This window comes from Tupaia chinensis, unplaced genomic scaffold, assembly GCF_000334495.1.
Source record: "Tupaia chinensis unplaced genomic scaffold, TupChi_1.0 Scaffold000503_1, whole genome shotgun sequence".
Classification (NCBI taxonomy): domain Eukaryota; kingdom Metazoa; phylum Chordata; class Mammalia; order Scandentia; family Tupaiidae; genus Tupaia; species Tupaia belangeri.
In genome coordinates, this window is record NW_006160015.1 from 2135142 (window position 1) to 2158656 (window position 23515).

The 23515-nt window shown below is 38.6% G+C and overlaps 1 protein-coding gene across 1 annotated transcript in view; it reads left to right on the forward strand.

The window, feature by feature from the left end:
- Positions 1 to 23068, forward strand: part of DCT (dopachrome tautomerase) — a 43912-nt gene extending 20844 nt beyond the window's left edge. Inside the window, exons 7-8 of the mRNA XM_006156614.2 lie at positions 18078 to 18279; positions 22875 to 23068. Of these exons, the coding sequence (XP_006156676.1) occupies positions 18078 to 18279; positions 22875 to 23068 (396 nt within the window). The remainder of the gene's footprint in view (positions 1 to 18077; positions 18280 to 22874) is intronic.
- The last annotated feature ends 447 nt before the right edge of the window (positions 23069 to 23515 follow it).

Genomic DNA, 23515 nt, shown 5'->3' on the forward strand with positions numbered 1-23515 from the left:
TTTTTATTTTATCAGTATTTTGAGTTTATATTATTTTTCAGTTTAGATTATACTATAGTCAAAAACATTATTTTTTCCCCAGAATTTTTCTCACCCTCAATGTTATTCTTAGCAATGTGTCTTAGTCTGCCATAACAAAATACCATGGACCAGATGGCTTGGACAAGAGAAATTTCTATATCACAGTTATGGAGGCTGAGGGGGAAGTCTAAGATCAAGGTGTCTATTGATTTGGTTTCTGATGAGGGCTTTCCTTCTTGGCCTTCTAGCTATGTCCTAATATAGTGGAGAAAGAGGAGTGAATGGCAGTGGTGTAATGGCTATGTCGCTGGACTCCCCAGTAGTCGACTGAGGTTCAAGGCCCAGACCCGGTAGCTTAAACTCATGCTGGGCGTGTGTACGTGCATGCCCAAGATCCTGAGAGGCGAAGGGAGAAGAAGAAATTGTGGTGTGGCCATACCCCCTGGGGGGTGATTTCTCACTTTCTGTCTTTCTGTCTCTCTGTCTTTCTGGTGAGTGCATGTACCCTATAGCAAAAACCTCTCTAAAAAAAGAAAAGAAAAGAAAAACAGATTTTTGTTATGGTGCATGTGTGCTTGCCAGAGAGGCAGAGAGACAGAAAGCAATTAATCACCCACTGGGGGGATGGCCATGCAGTAATCACTTCTCCATTCTTCTCTCAGGATTTTGGGAATGTATGCACACATGCCCAGTGTGAGTTTTAAGCTGCCTGGATCTGGGACTTGAACTGTGGTAGACAATGTGGGAGTTCAGTGATGTAACCATTATGCCATCTGCTAGTCCTATTTGTGATTCTTTAAACTGTTTGCTTTGGGGCCAGCAGGTGGTAATAGTGTGGTTAAGGCCCTGGACTCCCACATGGCTGACTGAGATTGGCATACCCGACCCAGTGTCTTGAAACTCACATCGGGCATGTGTGCTTATGCCCAAAATCGAGTTAGGAAAATGAAGGAGAAGAGATTGAGGTGTGACCATTCCCTTGAGTGGTAATTTCTTGCTTTTCATTTTTCTTCCCCTCCAGTGAGCACATGGGCCTTATAGCAAAAATCTCTTAAAAAAAAAAAAAAAGATGTCTGCCTTGTAATATGTTATTCAGATCATGATATTTCAGATCATGTTTCTGTCTATTATCTCAGCCTCTCAGCCACCAGTTCAACCACTTTTAGTGTCTGCCTTCTCTGCCATCTCTCCATCCATCTACACTACTGCGTCCTTGGAAAAGTCATAGCATATATTTTCTGTTTTTCTATGTAAAAATGTGTCATGATTTTTCCAACAACCCAATATATGTCTCTAAAAACACATATTTTCAACCTTATAATTTGTATATATAATCTATATTCAGAAGGAAAAATTACACAGTACTCTTTACCCAGTAGTCCAAAATATTTTGAGTGGAATAGAAGAATCCTCTGCAAGTTGAACACGAAATCCCAAACCTTTGAAATAATAACAATGTTAATAATCTGATTTTTAGCATCCTGAATGCTGTGTCAGAATGTGTTCCCCCATAATTCATGTATTGAGATCTGGTGTGCCATCGTCATGGTGCTGAGAGGGTGGATGCTTAGTGTCATTATAGTGTTGAAGGGTGGAGCCTTTGGGCAGTGATTAAGCATCAGAGTGGACCCCCCATGCTTAAATAGTTGTGAATGTGTAAGTCAATACAGATACAGACACATACTTTATTCATTCGCTGCTCAAGATCTCTCCATGTTATACTTTCTGCCATGTTATCCACCAGCAAGACAATCCTCACCTGATGTGGCCCCTTAACGCTGTTCCTTGAAAGTTGTGAGTTAAATAAACCTCTATCATAAATCACACAGTTTCCAATATTCCATTATAAATTGCCTAGTCTCCAAGATTACAATAACCTTACCTTCTACTTTTGAGGCGGAAATGAGTATATATATATATTTTTTCTATAAATGGCCATATAGCAAATATTTTAGCCTTTGGGGACCATCTGGTCCCCAACTACTCAACTCTGTCACAACTACTAAACTCTGCCAGTGTAGCGTGAAAGCAGCCATGAATAATACATAAATGGTGTGGTTTCTGATAAAACTTGATTTACAAAAACAGGTTGCAGGGACCTAATTGATCCTCATGCTTTAGTTTGCAAGCCCTGCTCTAAGGGATCAACGTCCTTCAGTGAAGTAGAGCTAGGTCTTTGGTCATATTTCTCTTCCTGATCTAGCAGGAATCCTACATTACGACTGTATGGATGAGGAATTGGTAAATTGCACGTGGTTCAAAGATAATGGATATTTAATCAACTTTGTCTTCACTACTTTGACTGTTTTTAACATTTAAAATATGTTTTTCTTTGGTAATATGTTATCATAGGCATATAAACAAAAGCTAGCCTTTCTCTGAAGACAGAAGGAATAATGTTTTGGCACTAGTTCTAGAACTCACAATTACTGTAGGCTATTTTCAGAGTTTTATGTTGAAGCCAGTTCAGCTTTCAATGTTTTTTTCCTGCACCGAGATCCAGGTTAAAGCATTTCAGTTAACAGAGTTATAGCATCTGGAATTTCAAATTCATGAGGCAATTCATGCAAATATATTGCACATGACATTTATTAAGATTATTTTTTGTGAAATCTCTTCAAGCAATAGAGGTCCGAAGTTGTGTGTGATCACAATAATGAGTAAAAGAAGGCAGAATGTTAAAAATACAGGAAAAATTCTGACCCAATCTCTGAAATTCTAATAATTCCTAAAGTAATTGAAGCAAATGCACACATTTATCATGGAAAATGAGATTAGGCCATAGGAATGTTAAGTAGTGCTGTCTTCAATAATAAATTTAGATATAATCCAGAAAAGAAAAGAAAGAAACCAATAGACCATAAAGTTAAATAGTGGAGTTAGCTGTCAAGAAAGAAACTGTTAGAGACCAGTAATTTTCTTCCCAATTCCCAAAGACACTATTCTTAAGAGTATATTTGGATGTTACTCTTTTAGGAAGTGCATTTGGTGAGTTCTAATTTTTTTTTTTAATGTTTTTGCCATAGGGCATGTGCATTCACTGGAGAGAGACAGAGAGACAGTGAGAGAAGTGAGAAATCACCCTCTGGGGGAATGGCCAAGCTATAATCCCTTCTCCTCCATTCTCCTTCTAGGATTCTGGGCATGTATGCACACACACTGGTGTGTTTCAAGCCTCCAGATCTGGTACTTGAATTGAGGTCGGCCATGTGGGAGTCCAGGACCTTAACCACTATGTCGCCTGCTGGCCCCAGAATTCTAATTCTTTTGATCAATCTTTCAGCAGCTGAGAGGCTTATAGGATACATGGTTGATACTGCATGGTTTGTACTTATTTTCCACTTGTACATTGAAATTTTAAATGGAATAAGACATAAAAATATTACCCATACATAATACTAAAAGTATTACTATTAGTATTTCTTAATGATAATCAACTGAATAAGATAGTCCCATTAATTTAATAATGTAAAGCAAGAGAAAAAGGCCTAATCTTAGTGGCGCATAGATAGTGTTATTCCTTGAGAGGATAGAAGCCACACAGGAGGCCTGGATTTGGTTCCTGGGCCAACCTGAACATGCTGAGTGTGACTGTACGCACCTGTGATCTTGGCTAATGTGAAGGCTGGGGCTGGAGAATCACAGCATGGTCAGTTCCTATCAAAAAATCTCTCTTTCTCTCTTTGTTTCTTTTTATCTTTCCACCCCCAATCCTAGTAAAAGAAGAGAAAATAAATTCCTAAAAACAAATACCTTATGGACTATTCTAAGCGAATCCTATAATACCCCTTATGATGTTACTGTCCTAGGCCATAAAAAAGTCAATAAAATCAAAAGGCCACAGTAACAAATGCAAAGTATTTCCAAATTAGTGTGCATTTAGGTGAAATTTATAAAAAGAAATATAGGACATTGTTTTTTCCTCCCCAAGAATGAAGTGCTTAAAAATGGATTCCTTTTTTTTTGGGAACCAGCAGTTAGCATAATGGCTATGTCGCTGGACTCCCACGTAGTCGACCGCGGTTCATGTCCCGGACCCGGTGGCTTAAAACTCACGCCGGGCGCGTGTGCGTGCGTGCCCAAGATCCCGAGAGGAGAATGGAGGAGAAGGGATTGCGGCGTGACCATCCCCCCTGGGGGGTGATTTCTCGCTTTCTGTCTCTATGTCTCTCTCTGTCTGTCTGGCGAGCGCACGCGCCCTACAGTGAAAATCTCTCCAAAAAAAATAAGCCATAGTATTGGCTCCACAATGTTCCCCCCAAAAAATCTCTACATGTCTTACTAGGCTCTTCATGATCTAGGCCCTATTTACCTTCTCAGATTCAACTGTTAGCACTTGTCTTCCAAAACCCAATAATACAGTAAACTGAACTTGTCTCCAGGTAATTTCACGCACTGTTCTCTCTGAATGGCATGTTCTTCTACCTTCTCTCTCTATCAAGCCCTGAGTGGTTCTTTTAACCTTCAGCTAAGATGCCATACCTACATAAACCTCTTTCCTAACTCTCCTAAATTTGTCTCTGTGCATGTTCGTAGTAACATATTGATTATTCTATAATGAAATTTCGGTTTTACTGATTTATTGTGATCTATAGGCACCCTGGTGTCTTGGATAGAATCCCCTGGAAAGATTTAAATTTTATGTTCCATGATCTATTTTAAACACTCTGCATTTCAATGCCATTGGATGGGAAAATACAATCTCCCCTTGTCCTGTTTTCACCACTGTCTTTTTTCCCTCTTTGCTCTACACATTTTAATCACCTCCATTTCTCCTGGAGCTATTTAATTTTTTGACCTTTACATTAAATTTTTTGACCTTTATATTAGCATTTTAATTCCTTGGTACCTTCTCTTGTTTAGAGTTGCACCTCTGGTATTTGAATGATGGCTCAGTGTGACTCAATAAATATTTATTGAGTAACTGAATTATATCATTAGTGTAAGTTATAAATAATTTCTTCATATTACCTGTAGCTTATTACCAGAGAAGTATGCTTATCTGAAATTGTGACAACTTACATTTGCTTGCTGAAATTTTCATTGTAGACATAAAGTAAACTCTTTTACCACAATTATAAGTTACATTATTGTCCACAACCAACAGTTTACACCAGACAGTCTTTCTGTTACTATGGTGAAAAAGTAAAGGGGACTGCAAAACTTACAAATATGCCTGTGAGTATTTGAAAGTACAAAGCAACACACACTCCCTGAAATCTGCTTACCATATATCTATATTTTTGATATTAAATATAAAATAAAAAGGTTCCTTAAAGTTTAAACTATATTGGGAACCAGCAGTTAGCGTAATGGCTATGTCGCTGGACTCCCACGTAGTCGACCGCGGTTCATGTCCCGGACCCGGTGGCTTAAAACTCACGCCGGGCGCGTGTGCGTGCGTGCCCAAGATCCCGAGAGGAGAATGGAGGAGAAGGGATTGCGGTGTGACCATCCCCCCTGGGGGGTGATTTCTCGCTTTCTGTCTCTATGTCTCTCTCTGTCTGTCTGGCGAGCGCATGCGCCCTATAGCAAAAATCTCTCCAAAAAAAAAAAAAAAAATGGTTTCCTTTTTTTTTTAATTAAAAAAAAACAAAACCATATATATTCCTTTTTTTTTTAAGTAAGAAAAATCATAACCTAATAGTTACAGAAATTAAAATAATATTGCTTCATGTCAAATTTTTATCTCTAGCAGTTTAATTCTTTTTATGCTATTTATAATTGTTCACTACAAATAATAATTATTTATAATTAATTGGAAAAAATATTTAAAATGTCCACAATTATACCTCGATTTTTCTGTTTATTTCCTTTCACATTTTTATATGTTTTATTCAGTGCAGTTAAATGCATGCATAACACATAATATTTCATATAATTTACTTAATGTCTAAGTTGTTGCATCATTTTCTAAATTTTTAGAACTTAAAATTGATAATGTGGGACCAGTAGGTGGCATAGTGGTTAAGGTGCTGGACTCCTTTATGGCCTACCATGGCTCAAGTCCTGGACCCAGTGGCTTGAAAATAACTCTGAGCACATGTGTGTGCATGCCAAACATCCTGAGAGGAGAATGGAGGAGAAGTGACTATGATGTGGCCATGCCCCCTGGCGGGTGGTTTCTCACTTTCCCTTCCTCTGTCTCTGTCTCTCTTTCTCTCTCTGGGGAGTGTGTGTGCCCTATGGCAAAAAAAAAAATCATTAAAATAAAATTGACAATGCATGTTAAGACGTTCAAGAACATAAAAGACACGAGACCAGCAGATGGCGTAATGGTTATGTTGCTGGACTCCCACATGGGCAACGGGGGCTTGAGTTCTGGACCCTGTGGTTTAAAACTCACACTGGGGACAGTGTGCGGGCGTGTCCAAAATCCCAAGAGGAGAATGGAGGAGAAGGGATTGCGGCATGGCCATCACCCCGGGGGTGATTTCTCACTTTTTGTCTCTGTCTCTCTGGCAAGCTCATGCATCCTATAACAAAATTCTCTCTAAAAAATACAAAATTAAAGACACAAAACAAAGTATCCCTGTCACTACCATCTCCCAGCTACCATTATCATTTTTCCTCTAATGTTCTAGATATAGCATATATAAATAGTGCAAAAGTACGTTTATATATTTATCCATATGGTAACATATTACAGACATTTTCTTTTCTTTCTCTCTTTCTTTCTTTCATTCCTGCCTCCTTTATTTTTATTGCCAGAGGGTGCTTGGCTAGCCAGAGAGAGACAGAGACAGACCTCCCTCCTTTATTTTTATTGCCAGAGGTTGCTTGGCTAGCCAGAGAGAGACAGAGACAGAGAGAGGGAGAAATGGAGTGTTATCACCTGAAATTTCTTCTCCTCCTTTTCTCCATCCCATCAGGATTTGGGGCACACATGCACGTGCACTCAGTGTGTTTCTCAAGCCACAGGCTCGGTATGAGCTGTGTGTTCAGCTACGTGGATCCAGATGCCTTAACCACCAGGCCACAGGGACAGCCCTTTCCCATGCTATATTTATACATTTGCTCATTTCCTTTCCTGACATCTGTCTATTCATATAGGATCATGGATTCTGGAAAAAGAAAAACACCTAAAGATCAAAAGTGTCAGCCTTAGTAAAAGTGACTTGTTTTCTATGGAAGTGAGTAACAAAATACAATACTCTCTTTGGATATTTATTTGTCTGAAAAACCTGATAATCTGGTCATATAAAGATGTTGCTTCTGGGTTTCATTAGTTCATGGAAGCTAATACAATCGTTGACACCATACCCCGCTTCTGGAACAGTACCCGTCACTTAGTACATGCTCAGTATATTTTGTTAAGAGAATGATGTATTATTGACCATCTGTTCCCTTATGCTATGTACCATGCAAATGTAATCTTTAAATTTCATAAAACCATGTATGGTAAACTACTCTCCTTGTTTTAAATATGGGGAAAATAAAATCCAGAGAGACAAAGAGATCTGTTTAGGGTCACATTAACCAGTAAGTGATTAAACAGATCATAAGGGAAGTTTTCTATCCAAAAATGTCTACACGTTCAGTCTTCCATCTATGCTTTCGCCTTTTGACAGTTCAAACAGTTCTTAACTTGATCGCTTCACAATTGCTTTCATTATAGCTGAGGAAATCTAGTCCTGTTAGAGCATGTCAATTAGAATCCACACTAATTGGTGAAGAGCTGGTTTGAATAATTTTACATGGTGTTTGGAAAAATAGAGCTATTAGTTTTATCAGCAGTCTGTATTTATGTTTTTAAAGTGCCACCTTTACTTATTTAATATGTAGATTTAAAATAAAAATTATACAGCCACTATCTCCTACGTAGCATAACATCTTGGTGAGTATTTTAAGAGCTGAGGTATTAGAAAGCATGGCTGACTACCTGTTTGGAAAGGCCCCCAGGGTGGCAAGATTTCTATGGGCTCATCTGGAGGATGATTATTTTTGTTTTTGTTTTTGTTTTAAACTTGGCAGGTGCTAAATGTCACCTGAAAGGTTTCTTTTTAGCTCTAGGCTTTATAAGGATATATACATATATAGACTATTGAGAAGAATGAAACCAATACTGAGGAATATATACTTATATATACTTCATTATTGGTAAACAAAGTCTCAACATCATGGCAAACCACAACTGACATACAAAGCTGAGATGGTTTTGGCACTGATCAGAGTTTCTCTGGGGACAGAGATTCAGTCTCCAACTGGAATATCTCCTAACATCATCTTGGTTCTTTCTTCAACCTATATTATCTGTTTTTGAGGCATGTTGAATTGGTCATTTTGTTTAAAGTTGACACTCTAATACCTGAACTCCCTCATAGACCTGTGTTTGCATGTGTTCAAAATTTAGTCCTTAAAGTACAAGCTTTCTTCCTCGATGGTTCGACATCTGAATTTCTGATGCTTTTGGCATTTCTTTTTTGTGTGCACACTATTGTATCTTTGATACAATGTATATTGTATACATTATATATATATGTGTGTGTGTGTGTGTGTATACATATATGTGTGCATTTTATATGCAGTGTTAGTGTACAAATCTATGCAGGTAGGTGTGTTCTCTCTGTAACCCCTCAAAATGCCTAAAATATGTGTTATATTCTATCTGCTTGGGGTGAAATAAGAGAGTGGAAAGGGAAGACTAGGGAGGGAAAATTATAATAAATTGGGAAACACATACCATGCTTGCTGAGCACCGCTTAGAAGGCTACTTTAATTGCTCAAATTCCACCCCTTCCCGATTGTGTCTTAGCCCATTCGGGCTGCTATAACAAAAATACCATAGACAGGGTGGCTTCAACAATGATTATTAACTTCTTGTAGTTCTGGATGGTGAGAATCCCGAGATGAAAGCACCAGCAGATTTATTGCGTAGTGAAGACCTTTGTCCTTGTTCATAGACGGTTCCTTTCTTGCTGTGAGCCCACATGGCTGGGGGAAAAGAAGTTCTCCAGGTTATCTCTATTATAAGGGCACTAATCTCCACTCATGAGGGCTCCATCCTCATAATCTAATCACTTCCAAAGGCCCATCTCCTAACACCTATCACATGGGGAGTTAGGATTTCAACACATGAATTTAGGTGTCTATGGGGGAGGCAGGGCAAAGAGTCATACAGGAGATTGTTTCCTGTTGCCCATAGAATATGCTGTCTGTGGAGTAGCATCCTCCTCGTGGTATGGCTTAGCCAGCTAAGTAGAAGCCTGGGTGTTTAACTATTTCATGCCTAATTCATATGACTTATTTCGGGAAATGTGAAACCATATCCTGATTATACACTGCTTTAAATCCTTGGTAGAACAGAACAGGAATAAATTTTCATAAAACAGCAAGGATGATTATGTGTTTTCAGAGATTAACATTAGGAATTCTCTCATTTAGAAATTCTGAACTTTGTATTTATGTCTTCTCCCTAATTGTTAATTTAGAGTTCTTCTATGTGTCCATATCAATCATGTAACTTATTTAAGGTATCACATCAGAATTCTCAGTTCTGATTCTGAGGACCAGAGCACTTTGATTTACCACAACTACTTCTCCTTCGTTTGCTTCTCTCGGATCTGATTATGAACGGTGCTTTCTGGATAGAAACACAGGAACTCCAGTGGTGAAAAGTGGCTAGTCTCTGATGATGTACACAATGTCTTTGCAGCCAGCCTGTGCTTTCCACGGTTCCTTTCCTGCAGATGCAGACACTCTATCTTATTTCACCAATATGGTAGGAATCGGAATTTATCATCGTTTAAGTTAAGGCCCTTTGACTATAACTTTATCCTCCAATGATCTAGAGAAAGAGATGCATGTTTTCTTGTACTTTATTTTCTGTATGCAGGAATGTACAATATTTATCAATTGATGACTTTCTTCTGAAAGGGTTATGTTAATTTTTTTTAACCTTGAGAACCTATGTAATCACATTTTCTTCAATATTGCCACTCAGTTAAAATTTAGTGTTTTTTTATTCCCCCTTCTTATGCTTATCTTTATTTTGTTGAAAAGGATGGAATAGATTTGTAGACAAAAAATTAGAGACCTGATTTCGGAAGCACTCAATTTCTAATACTAAAATATAGCTATTATCTCTATAGCACATAAAAGACAACAATATACTTTCATTTAACTTTTGCTTTTATTTCTTAGCTTCAAATGACATTTGATCTGTACAGAGAGATACAAAAATCCAATTAGTCTGTCTAGAGAAATTCAAGGTATCTTGTTTAGGAGCAATACCTACAACTTTAACAAAAATACCTATTCTGTAGGTTGCACCACCTCCCTTGCTAACCTGTGGATACATTATTGCTTGCATCATGTAGTTTGGTGTATCCTTTTCATCTTCTCAGAATATACCAATCTTTGTAATTACATTCTGTAAACTGGGTACTCTATATAGTTCCTATTATATCAGTTATTGGATAATGTTTTACAGACCTTCTGAGACCTATAATATCTCATTATTTTCTCTTATTATTTCATCTCTCCAGATTATGGATTGCTTTAGTGTCTTTTCCCCTCCTTAATTATTTATACTTGGCACCAGATGAATTCTAGTACTTTCCAAAAGTTATTTGCCTCTTGCAGCACAGAATCTGCATCATTTTTTTTTTTAAGTCTTGAGAGTTTCTTGTCTCATTTTCTAATCACAATTTAATCTCTGACTTAAGTTCAGATGTATCTAAAAGGTCATGACTGGTTTAAGTCTCATAGGTCAAAGTCTGCACTTTTTTCCCCTCCTCATTAAAAATTCGACAATATGGTTCATACAACATGAAAAGTTAGGCTAAAGAGAAAACCAAAAATGATAAATAGCAAACGTTGGTTGAGTCAAAAAATTGTGTTTGGAACTTTTGGTAAATAGTCAAATGATTAGGGAAGGGAACTTTGTAAAGAAAAAAAAAGAGCTTCTGGCTGCAAAATAAATTTCTCTTATTCTAATTGATCCTGAGAGTTTTATTAATTATTATAGTATGATGATGTGGTACAGAGGAAATAGAGTATGTGGATTAATAACACTGACTTTAGAACCAGACTTTCTACCATACATTTGCTGTGTGATCTTGGCCAAGCCACTTAGTGCTTCTGTACCTTTTAGTCCTCATTTATGAAGCAGAATAATAATGTTATGGGTTAAATCGTGTCCCCTAATATTCATATATTAAGGTAATAATCCGTAAAACCTTAGAGGGTGACCTTATTTGGATAGGGTAGTTGCAGACACAATTGGCTAAGTTAAGATGAAGTTAGACTGAGTAGATAGGTAGAGCCCTAATCCAATGTTAGGGTTGTCCTTATGAAAAAGGAAATTTGGGCATAGATCCCTGTGCAGAGAGAAAACACTACGTGAGGTTGAAAACAGAGACCTATAAGCAGAGAACACTGAAGATTGCTAGCAAATCACCAAAAACTAAGAGAAAAGCATGAAACATACTCTTCCCTCGGCATTTAGAAGGAACTAACTCTAGTGACATCTTAATCTCGGACTTCTCGCCTCCAGAATTGTGAGACCTAAGTGTGTTGTTTAGGCCACCCACTCTGTGGGGCTTCATTTAAGCAACCTAAGCTAACTAAAACAAATAGAAGCTACCACCCAGGTTGTTTTGAGGATACAATGTGTCATTATGAGTGAAGGGCTTAGAGTGGTGTCTGGCATAAAGCATGCATTAATAAGTATTAATTAATCTATGTAGTAAGTGCCAGCTATGGGCTCTATGCTTTCTAAAATACTTAACTCCCCATTAGCTCTGTGTGTAGAGTATATGATTACAGAAGTGCTAGGAGGCCCCATATACCAGCAAAATGTAAATTTCTTAATTTTTCTTCCACAAATCCTTGTCTCAATTATTAATAGTACTGTTGATATAGTCATGGTGAGAACACTTAATAAGTATTTCCTATATGAGAGGCACCATGTAAGTGCTTCATGCATATTACCTCCTCTGTCTTCATAACAACTGTGAACTATGTCCATTGCTCACGTTTGCAGTCCTCTGTCATCCCACGTCAGTAGGTCCAGGAGGGTGTCCTCCTCATCCCAAACCTTATCACTTCCCCCACTCCCAGTACCTCTGTCTTCTCCTTGGAACCTAAGGAACTCTTTTCCTTACTGATGCTGGGGTAAACACAAGCCTATTGAGACATTTTGTAGGCCTTTTTTCTTTGTTCTAGTTGTCCATTGTTGCAAAATGCACTCAGAGGCTTCACTCAACAATGATCATTTCATTTCTCATGATTTCTGTGGATCAGAAGTTTCAGAAGGGTTTGACTGGGCAGTTCCGGTGCAGGGTCTTATGGCGCAGTTGCAATCAGATAGTGACAAGTGTTGGAGCAGCTATGGGCTGGCCAGACACCTCTCTCTCTTTCTGAAATCTCAAGGCTTCTCCCGGTGGCCTTTCTGTGTGGGTTGGACTGGGCTTCCTGGATGTATTGGCTACCTCAGGAGAGTTAGACTGCGGAAATGATGGCTCAGGGCTCAGGCACAAGAGCTGCAGAACATTTTATGATCCAGCCTCAAAAGTCACACGATAACTTTAGAAAGAATGGTTGTGCTTTTTTTTTTAATATCATGTATGCTTAAATATTATACAATGTATTTTGAGTGCAACAAATAAAACAAAGTTGACAGCCAGTAGATTATATCTGTGACAGTCAGCAGATAATGTAGGATTGGATATTAATTATTCAGTATTTTCCAGTACATTCTGTTTTTTATTCCTTAGTTCATCTTTGAAAAAGAAAAAGAAAATTCTATTGGCTTATTTTATTAATCCACTGAGGCACTTGATTACATATTCAATTTTTTTAAATCTGTTGAAATTGGGACCACATTTTTTTTTTTTTTGGAGAGATTTTCGCTATAGGGCATGTGCGCTCGCCAGAGAGACAGAGAGAGACATGGAGACAGAAAGCAAGAAATCACCCCCCAGGGGGGATGGTCACACCGCAATCCCTTTTCCTCCATTCTCCTCTCGGGATATTGGGCACGCATGCACACACGCCCGGTGTGAGTTTTAAGCTACCGGGTCCGGGATGCAAACTGCGGTCGACTATGTGGGAGTCCAGCGACATAGCCATTACACTAACTGCTGGTTCCCATGGGACCACATTTTATAATTGGTTTCAGAAACAAAAAAATACTACCACGGTAGACTTCCAATGCTTTCGTGTTTTAATAACCATAGGTTATAATTTCAGTTTTGCTTGTTATGGACTTCTTGTGACTGTTTAATGATCAATAGGAGGGATTTGTTTTCTAGTAACTGTATGGAGAGATGTCTTGAATTACACAGGATTTTATAGTTATGTGTTCTCCCTCGTTGATGTTTGCACTGTATGAAACCCATAGTTAACACAAAAGAGAAAAGCAACCTGTCTGATTGCTTATAAGCTTTTTTCCACAAAACAAAATAAAAATCTCTGGTTAATTTGGAAAAAAAAGTCACGCAATATCACTTATATTGCTGCAATTTATTAGTGACAAGATAATTAGAAACTTAAGTGTTTCAAGGAGAGACTAGTTAAACCCTAATCCTTGATTCTAGAAGAGCATGTAAATCGAGAGATATTTTGTGGCCTTCTTTGGAAAATACATTTTTATAAACCCTTAGATACTTTTTCTATATATCACTTACGATTTGGTTCAGATGCTTAGAAAAGAAAATTCAAATGATAGAAACCTCAACAAAGAAGAGATGCATTTTTCTCTCATGTCGAAGTCCTTCAGTGGTAGGCAGCCCTGGACTGGTATATGTTCATACTCATCATGGACACCTTTTTGCCTACTATTTTCTGTGAGCAGTTTCTTTTTCTTAACTTTTATAGTTAGCAGTAAGATAGCTACTACAGCTCCAGCCATTGCATCCATGTTCCAGGGAGCAGCAAAGAGAAATAAGAAGGCACACAGGGCTGTCAGCTGAAACAATCACCTTTGTAAGGTTTTCCTAGAAGTCCCATGCAATGACTTCTAGCTAGATTTCATGGGTAGCTTGGCACATTGCTCCATCTGAAATACAAACGATGCCACAGAAGATAAAGGGGAGAATGGATGTTGGGTGAACAGCCAACTGTACCTGCCACCATGACATTCTACCTCTATTTCTTGGGCTCCATGCTTGAGACACAACTTGTCTTTGCAACCTGTAGGGTCCCCAGGCTACTCCTGGAAGATGAAGCACAACTTCCTCCTCTGGAAGCGTGCCAGTGTTGCTGGAATTCCCAGATAAGGGTCCAGGGCAGAGGTACCTTTCTGAGGAAGCTTTACCGAGAAAGCAACACTTAGCTCCTTTTCTTGAACTGATGCCTTTTTTCAAAGATGACTTCTAAGCCCTGCTTGTGGGAAACATTGATCACTTGCATTTCCATGAGCTCTTTCAAAATTGCTTATGTAGTAAACTCTATGCCTCTTTTCCTTTGGGCTTAACTTTTGCTACTTAAAGCCAAGATTGTAGAATTTAAAAATAAAACAAAACAAAACCCAAAAAACTTTGATCTCTCCTAACTGTATAATTTGATCCTTTGTTTTTCAAGATGACTATGTCTGCCATGAACTTTAAGAGTTCATTCAGAAACAAACAAACAAACAAAAAACATCTCTTCAGCACATCACTTGATTCCCTTTTCTTTCCTGAGTGTAGCCTCATGAGACAATATAGGCAGAAAACTCTCTGTTGCCTGGCATGGGAGCAACTAAGCCCATGAGAGGGGAAAGGAGCTGTGGGTAATGCATGAACATACAAAGTAATATAAGTGGAAAGGCAATACAGTGAAAGAGACCAAGAAGTGCATGGAGCAAAGAATTTGGACTGGGGAACAGGACAGAGACCACAAGGACAGAGTCTTTGAAAGGTATGGAGGCCAGAGAAAAGGTGAATGGCATTGAGCCTGAAGAAACAGCTTATTAGAAGGGGCCTGTTAGGTTGCACAGTACAAAGAAAGCCTGAGAAGTTATTCTTCTGTTTTGTTATTATTATTTTTTTGGGAGAGGTTTTTGCTATAGAGTGTGTGCACTTGCCAGAAGGACAGAGAGAGACAGAGAGACAGAAAATGAGAAATCACACCCTGGCGGGGTGGGGGTGGTCGCCATGCCACAGTCCCTTCTCCTCCATTCTCCTCTAGGGATCTTGGGGACACATGCATATACACCTGGTGTGAGTTTAAGCCACTGGGTTTGGGATTTGAACTGCGATGGACTACATGGGAGTCCAGCGACATAGCCTTAACGCCAACTGCTGCTCCCTGTTTTGTTATTATTTAAGGTCAGGGTCTCACCATATCACAATACTCCTCCCTCAGCCTCCCAGCTGAGACTACAGGTGCATACCACTACCCCTGACTCTTTAGACAAGTCTGCTCTGAGCTTAGAATACACCTGCCTCGGCCTTACCAGTCACTAGGAGGGGACTTCAGAAAGTTCATGAAAAAATGGATTTAAAATATGAGTTTATTTTGGTGCAAATTATTTGAATCATAGTTTTTTTTTAAATAATAAGCATTTATAATATCATATAATAACCCCTCACAATTTCATGATACACCTCAGGCTGGACCAAGACACAAAGCTGGGCCTCTGTGTGATCCCAGCCTGCAGAGCAGAAGATCTTAGCAGTGGACCTTCATGGCTGGGCCCAGATTGATTGATTTATTGACTGAGCAGAATTAAATAGAGTAATGCATTTGAAAGCAAGTGCAATATTTGTGCAATAAAACTACTTTGGGCCTGACTCTGTACAGGTGATGTGGTGCTCAAGCGAAGCCAGATCCCACATGGCAACTACAGTTTGAGTCCTCAGCCTGGTCAGCCTGAAATAGAATGGATATGTTTTTTTTGTTTTGTTTTGTTTTCCTTAAGAGATTTTTTGCTCTATGGTGCATATGCTTGCCAGACAAACAGAGAGAGACAGAGAGACAGAAAGTGAGGAATCACCCCCCAGGGAGGATGGCCACGCTGCAACACCTTCTCCTCCAGTCTCCTTTTAGAATTTTGGGCATGCACACACATGCACCCAACATGAGTTTTAAGCCATGGGGTCCAGGACTCAAACCACGGTAAACTACGTGGGAGTCTAGTGACGTAACTACTACATCAACTGCTGGTCCCTGATATGTGCTTTTAGGTGCTCCAGATCTGAGGGGATGGAGGACTGGAGGAAGAAGATCTTGGTAGGAATAGACCCTATGGAGGGTGATCATCTTTCTCTTCCTCTCTGTTACATTTTCATGTGTACATGCTTGCATGTATCATGGATAAAGGAGAAAAAATGTTGGAAGACAATTTGTCATAATCAACAGTATTTATTAATCATTGGCTTTGTTTGGGTTGCATGCTAACCCTAAGACTTCAAAGGTGAAAATACCTTTACTATGACCTTAAGGAGTTTAGTAGTGTTTTAGTGGAAATAGATACACATATAACATGCTACAGTATCATTTTTTTTTGAGAGATTTTCGCTATAGGGAGCGTGTGCTCACCAGACAGACAGAGAGAGACAGAGAGACAGAAAGTGAGAAATCACCCCCCAGGGGGGATGATCACGCCGTAATCCCTTCTCCTCCATTCTCCTCTTGGGATCTTGGGCACGCACGCACACGCGCCCGGCGTGAGTTTTTTAAGCCACCGGGTCCGGGACGCGAACCACGGTCGACTACGTGTGAGTCCAGCGACATAGCCATTACGCTAACTGCTGGTTCCCCAGTATCATTTTATCAGTGCTACGAAGAGGTACAAGACATGGTGAACAGAGGAATGGATTCATCGACCATGTACTTACTCAAAAAGTTCTTTCCTGCCTCCATGTGACAGGCTCTGGGGCACCTTTGACAGGGGTTCACTTGATGTTACTGGGGATCGGGGGGGAAAGTAAAGCAGATGTTATTTCCGAGCTCTTTGAACTTACAGCCTAGCAATGAAAGAGGAGCTCGGTCAGATGTAGAGTCTAGGCTGAACTCACATTTATATCCTGTTGCAAAATCAGGGCTATAAAAGTGGAAATTTGGCTGTTAATATTTTAAAACATGTAATAATTGCTGTATTTGAAAAGAACCTTAACAGCTTCCTTGAGAAAATAAAAATGAGCACTATGTGAATTACAACATTTCCAGACTTTCTTTGGCTGGCATAACACCAAGAATTCAAATGAGAGGGCTATAAAATGAGTAGATAAAAGCGTGTTCCAACAAGAAAAATTCAAAAACCAATTTTGGAGATTTTTCTTTCTCTCTCTCTCTCCCCCTTTCTCTCTCTTTAATAGTCAGAGGCAGTGTGATTGCCAGAAAGAAACAAAGAGAAAGAGAGAGCAGGAGAGGTAGAAAGCACCCCCCAATGGGCCATAGTTACACCATGATCCCTTTTCCTCCATTGGAGATTTTGTTACTTTCTTTTTTTCAGTACATGTATATTATAACACAAGTAAATGCAACCTCTTTTTTCCTCTCCTGTTAAACCAAAGCATCTAAATATTGAACAGTATTTTATCTTTCTTGCTTTTTTCTGAAATTAATAATTAACATTCATGTGTTTAAGGTCTCATATTCACATATTCTCAAACCTGTGTTAGATCTGTGATGTGGGGCCAGCTGATGGCATGGTGGTTACGGCAGCCAGATCGCACATGGCGAGCTGCGTGGTTCAAGTCCCAGACCTAATGGCTTGAAAAATACTGGATTGTGTGCATGCGTGCCTAATATCCTGAAAGGAGAATGGAAAAGGGTTTATGGCATGGCCATCCCCCCTGGGGGGGGTGTTTCACTTTCCCTCTTTTTCTCTTTGTCAGTCTCTCTGGTGAGTACATGTACCCTGTATCAAATTAAAAAAAAATCTGCAACATGAATTTTCATTTGTTCACTTGACTAAAGGGTTCATAATTCTGTTGGGAGAGTTATGTCCATCCATCTTTAGAACTGTAATAAAAATGCCAGTGTGGATGTCATAAAGGTTAGATTGAATATATTGAGGCTCATCATGTTAAGACTTCCATTTCTGTTTCAGAGAAAGCTTCCATCAGCTCAATCTGAGTGGAACAGACCAATCAACTAACCTGCCGTGTTCAACTGTCTTGTAGGTCCTTCATTCCTTTACTGATGCCATCTTTGATGAGTGGATGAAAAGGTTTAAGCCCCCCGCAGATGCCTGGCCTGAAGAGCTGGCACCCATTGGTCACAATCGGATGTATAACATGGTTCCTTTCTTCCCTCCGGTGACTAATGAAGAACTCTTTTTAAACACAGACCAACTTGGCTATCGCTATGCCGTTCATCTGCCAGGTAACTAATACAGCATCTAAATGGGTAATTCATTCAACTCTTACTACAGCATCTAAATGGGTAATTCACTCAACTCTTACTACAGCATCTAAATGGGTAATTCACTCAACTCCTACAGGAGCTTGCTTTCTTTCTCTTTGGTGTAAATTGAGACCTGTAATTGAAGCATTCAGATCTAGCTAAGTTTACTGGCCATTTTCAAAAATATATGTATTCAGCAAAATGTGTCTTTTATCAATTAGACATCAGAAAGGGACTAGTTAGTTGATTGTTGTTTTAGAAAATAAAAAAGTAATCTAGAGACTTTATCCCACAGAGAAATTGCCTATTATACCTCATTTGACAATTCTATCTGAGTTAGTCAGATTAAAACCACTACATGGTTGTTAGAGATGTCTAGCCAATACAGTCAGAATAAACTAGCCACATTGGACACGTACTAGCCAAACTTAGAGATCCTGACTTGTAGGCAGACCTGGGATTAGAGTGAGGCAAGTGTGGTATTTGCCTAGAGCATGAAATTTAATGGAGACCAAAAAACTTAATAATCACATTAAGTAATTATATGCTGCAATTTTAAAACATCAAAATTAATGCAAAAAATGATGAATAATGCACTATAAAAGTGTGAAATAAAGACAGATGGTTGTTTGTTTGTCTTAGACACCTGCACTAGTTTGTAACTGGATCAGTTGTTTCCAGTGAGCCTGTACCCCACCGGCTGGGCAGGTTTATGATGGGTGACGTTGGCCAGTCAACAGATTGGTCGACATGGGGCCTTATGTGTATTTTTAAAATGATTATTTTGAAGTCATGTTTTAAGATTGTAGATTTTTATTAAGTTTTCTCACTTGGTTCAAAAGATGGGAGGATATCTAAGGGCACACATTTTCCTTTTGTGCCTAGGCCCCAATATGGCTCCATATGCCATTTAAAGAATCTCGGGGCAGGTTGAGAAGAAAAGACAAAACAATAAAAAAGCTTAATACATCAAGAAGCTGTAAAACACACAGCTGATCTGCTGATAAATTTTAAATTTTATCTTCCATTTCTATTTTAGCTTTTCTAAATCTCAGCATACAAAGACATCAAGATGTTGTATGAGCTCACCTCTCTCTCTCTGACACCAGTCTTTAAGGCCCTGGAGCCATCTCCTGCTTTTCCTTCCACTCTGCATCTGCTACTTCTTGTTTTCCATACTGATTTCAAGTTTTATTTCTTCTTCCTTTTTAAAAAATTTGTTGTGGGACACATGCACTCACTCGAGAGAGATAAAAGAGACAGAGGAACAGTGAGAAGACACCTCTCAGGAGGCTTGGCCATGCCTCAATCCCTACTACTCATTTTTTCTGTCAAGATTTTGAGCATTCACACACATGTACCTGGAGTGTTTTTCAAGCTGCTGAGTCTGGGACTTGAACTACATAGTTGGCCATGTGGACTTTAGCTGCCCCAACCACCACATCACTGGTTGACTCTGAAGCTGTTTTCTTTAGATAGCTGAGGATCTCTCTTAAACTTCTATTTCTCTGGCATTAATATTGGCTCTTTGGAAAAGTCGTGATGCATTTTTGCATTAAAAAACATAAAAAAATAAATTATAATTTTTTGATGACCAAAGAAGAAGAATTTAGAATGATCATTTCCACTATGTTTCTATCTCCTCCGATAACAATCATTTAACAGGAATAATAAGAGTCCCAAATATACCTAAAATGTGTTAACTCATTATAAAATAAAAATTCATGTTCATTTATTGGTTTGGTAATGGAATTTATAATTCCGTCTAGAGGAAATGTAACTATAAACAATAGGGGAGGAACATTTTTTCCTCTGTATTCTTTTAGGTTCATTGACTGGTGTTCTACAAATTTACAAATTATATTGACAAAAAACAGGTGAACAGGAGAAAAGGCATACTCCATTTATTAGATACTAACTTTTTCATGACATGGAGGCCTTCTTAGTAAAGAAATGAAGGCACAAAGACATGAATAGGCCTGTGAGCTTATATTCCATTTTAAATGAAGGATAACAAATTGTGGAGATAAGACAAAAGAAAGGGGACTTAGTCTTTCGGAAGTGGCAAACTGTGGTAAGGCAGGGGAAAAGGAGCGGAGGATGATGGCTATCTTAGCAAAGCTTGTCTGCACAGATCCACCTCAGTGCTGACTTCGCCTTCATCATAGAACTTCCCCAAGAAGGCAGACTTATGACAATCCTTACTTCCCAAGAGGATTTGTTTTTAGTCAGTTCGGGGAAGCTTTGGGAATGCTCCTTTCTGCATCCATTGAATGTCAAATGCCTTCAGCTCAAACCCATCCTTATGCTTAGGAGCTGTATTTCAGGGAGGCGTTTTCTGATCCCTTTCCAGTCAAAGATTGGAGAAGGAGTGAAGGAACTAGGAAAGAGATGTGTCTTGAGCTAGAGTAGGAGAGATTGGTAGATATCAGGTAAGTGTCACATAGTTTTTGATTGGAGAAGGAAAGGGCAGAAAAGTCAGTGAACACACGGCTACGTAGAGGGCCATGAGAAGAATGCCTGATTGTAGTAGGAGGATTACCACGAATTAAGGTTAGATCTGTGAGAAGGCCTGACTATGGAGGACCTTAAAAGCTAGGAGGTAACCCCAGTAACACCATCTCACACCCTAAGATAGCTAGTATCAGAAAAGCATGAAATAGCAAGTGTTGGTGGAGATGTGGAGAAATTGGAACTCTTGTGCATTGCTGGTGGGAATGTAAAATGGTGCAACCACTATAGAGAATAGTCTGGTGGTTCCTCAAAACCTTATATGTAGAATTGCCGTACGATCCAGCAGTTACATTTCTGAGTAAATAGCTAAAAAAACTGAAAGCAAGGTCTCAAAGAGGTATTTATACACTAATGTTCATGACAGCATTAGTCACAATAGCCAAAAGCTAAAAGCAACTCGTGTCTAAATATGGATGAATAGATAAATAAAATGTATTAATAGTATGCTAATACAGTGGACTATTATTCAGCCTCCAAAAGGAAGAAAGTTTTCGTACATGCTGTAAAGAATCTTGTGACATTGAACTGAGTAAAATAAAGGACACATGTTGCATGATTTCACTTATGTGAGAATAAATACAGAACAGTAAAGTTTTATAGAGACAGAGAAGAGCCTAGAGGAGGGAAGAATGGAGAGTTACAGACTAACAGGTATAATGTTTCAGTTTTACAAGATGAAAAAGGTTCCATGGATGGCTGGTCACACAACAATGTGAATGGACTTAATACCACTGGATTGTACACTTAAATAAAGTTAAAATGAAAAAGTTTTTATGTTTATATTGTTAGGTTTATATTTCCACTTAAAATTGACAATTAAAAATGATTTTTAAAAAAGGCAGACAGAGGATTTGGATAACAACAAAAGGCAATCATTTCTTGTTCATGAACTGAGAAATGGCACAATAAAATTCTTATTTTAAGAAGATGAAACTGGCAACAGGTGCTGTTAGGTTGTAGAGGAAGAGTTGAATTAAAATTTCTTGGAAGAATCATATCAGAACAGGTGGGATTAGAGGAAAGAGACTAGAAAGAAGATCTTCTGTTTAGATGAATGTAGAGTGTAGGACAAGAACCAGTTCTGAGAGTTCTGAATTTAGGAGCAGCTGGCCAAGAAAAGGATAACTTTTTTAAATGACAAGTATAAGTATACTGGGACCAGTAGTTGGTGTAATGATTATGTCACTGGACTCCTATGTAGTCGACTATGGTTCAAGCCCCGGACCTGGTGGCTTAAACTCACACCAGGCCTGTGTGCGTGTGTGCCCAAGATCCTGAGAGGAAAATGGAGGAGAAGGGATCGCAACATGGCCAACCCCCATGGGGGGTGATTTCTCCCTTTCTGTCTCTCTGTCTCTCTCTGTCTTTCTGGTGAGTACATGCACCCTACAGCAGAAACCTCTCCAAAGGAAAAAAAAAGGAAAAAAGAAAATAAAGAATAAGTATACTAAAAAGGAAATTCATTAATATTTTGGAAGAGCAGTTAAAATGTATTGGAGTAGAGGACTGGATTTATCATGAAGAAGATTCCGATTTTATTCACAACTATTTAAATGGTACAAATATCATCTGCTTTTGTTATCAAATGTCTCTTATTATAATACCCAATCTGATCTTCCTTACACATTTATCATCCTATTACAAAAGGTAGAGACAATAGCAGAATTTCTCCATCTGAGGGTTATATATTTTGCAGTACCCCTGATACCATTTTAGTCTGCACTTTTACAAATGAGTTTCTAACTCAACAAAAGTAGTTTTATACTTCCTTGGAGGGTTTATTCTGCATAAGCATTTATTCAAACAAATTTTTAAAATGGAATAAGCTATATTTAAATAAGGGACTGTCCTTTTCAACTTCTTTAAAAAAACAAAAACAGTTGTGGATATGATAAATAGTTGGTGAGGAAGGAAAAGATAAATTTTATTCCAGCAAGAGTAATTTTGCTTTATCAACAAAAATGTATGTGAAAGGTAAATAAATTTATTTTTTTCCTTTTCGAAGAGTGCTCAGTGGATGAAAATCCTGAATGTAATATTTCTCTTCTGTTTAATTTCAGTTGAAGAAACTCCAGGTTGGAACACAACCATCTCAGTGGTTATAGGAATGCTGATGGCTTTGGTTGTTTTTTTGGTGCTACTTGTCTTTCTTCAATATAGAAGACTTCAAAAAGGATATACACCCCTAATGGAGACACATTTAAGTAACAAAAGATACACGGAAGAATCCTATGGTGCTTGTGCCTTACACTAGAGAAGAGTCCAGCCAGCCCTAGTTCCGACCTTGACGATAAACAAACTCATCTCACTGTTCTTCCTATAGTTGAAGGTCATTGGTATGGGTCCTCCTTTGAGGATTATGGGGAGAATTATCCCCAATACAGAAGATGCTGAATTGTAGTTTATGGTTTGCTTGCTTGTTGAACCAACATAAGCCAAAGTGCTTATCTATCTTTATCATGAAATAAGAGTAGAGCTGACAATTTGTGGTATCTGAAAACAATTTCCTCTATTGATTAAAGCTCCTCCTGTTCTGAAAGCACCAACCCCCCCCCCATTGTTTTGTTGATCAAGTAGATTTATTTATATTTGCAGCTTGGAATTATTTGATACTTGGACAAGACCATAGTTCGATCTCTCTTAGCCCAGGTGTCTTCTTTTGTAATGGCAGGCACTTGATCAATCTTCAAGTCCCTTTTAC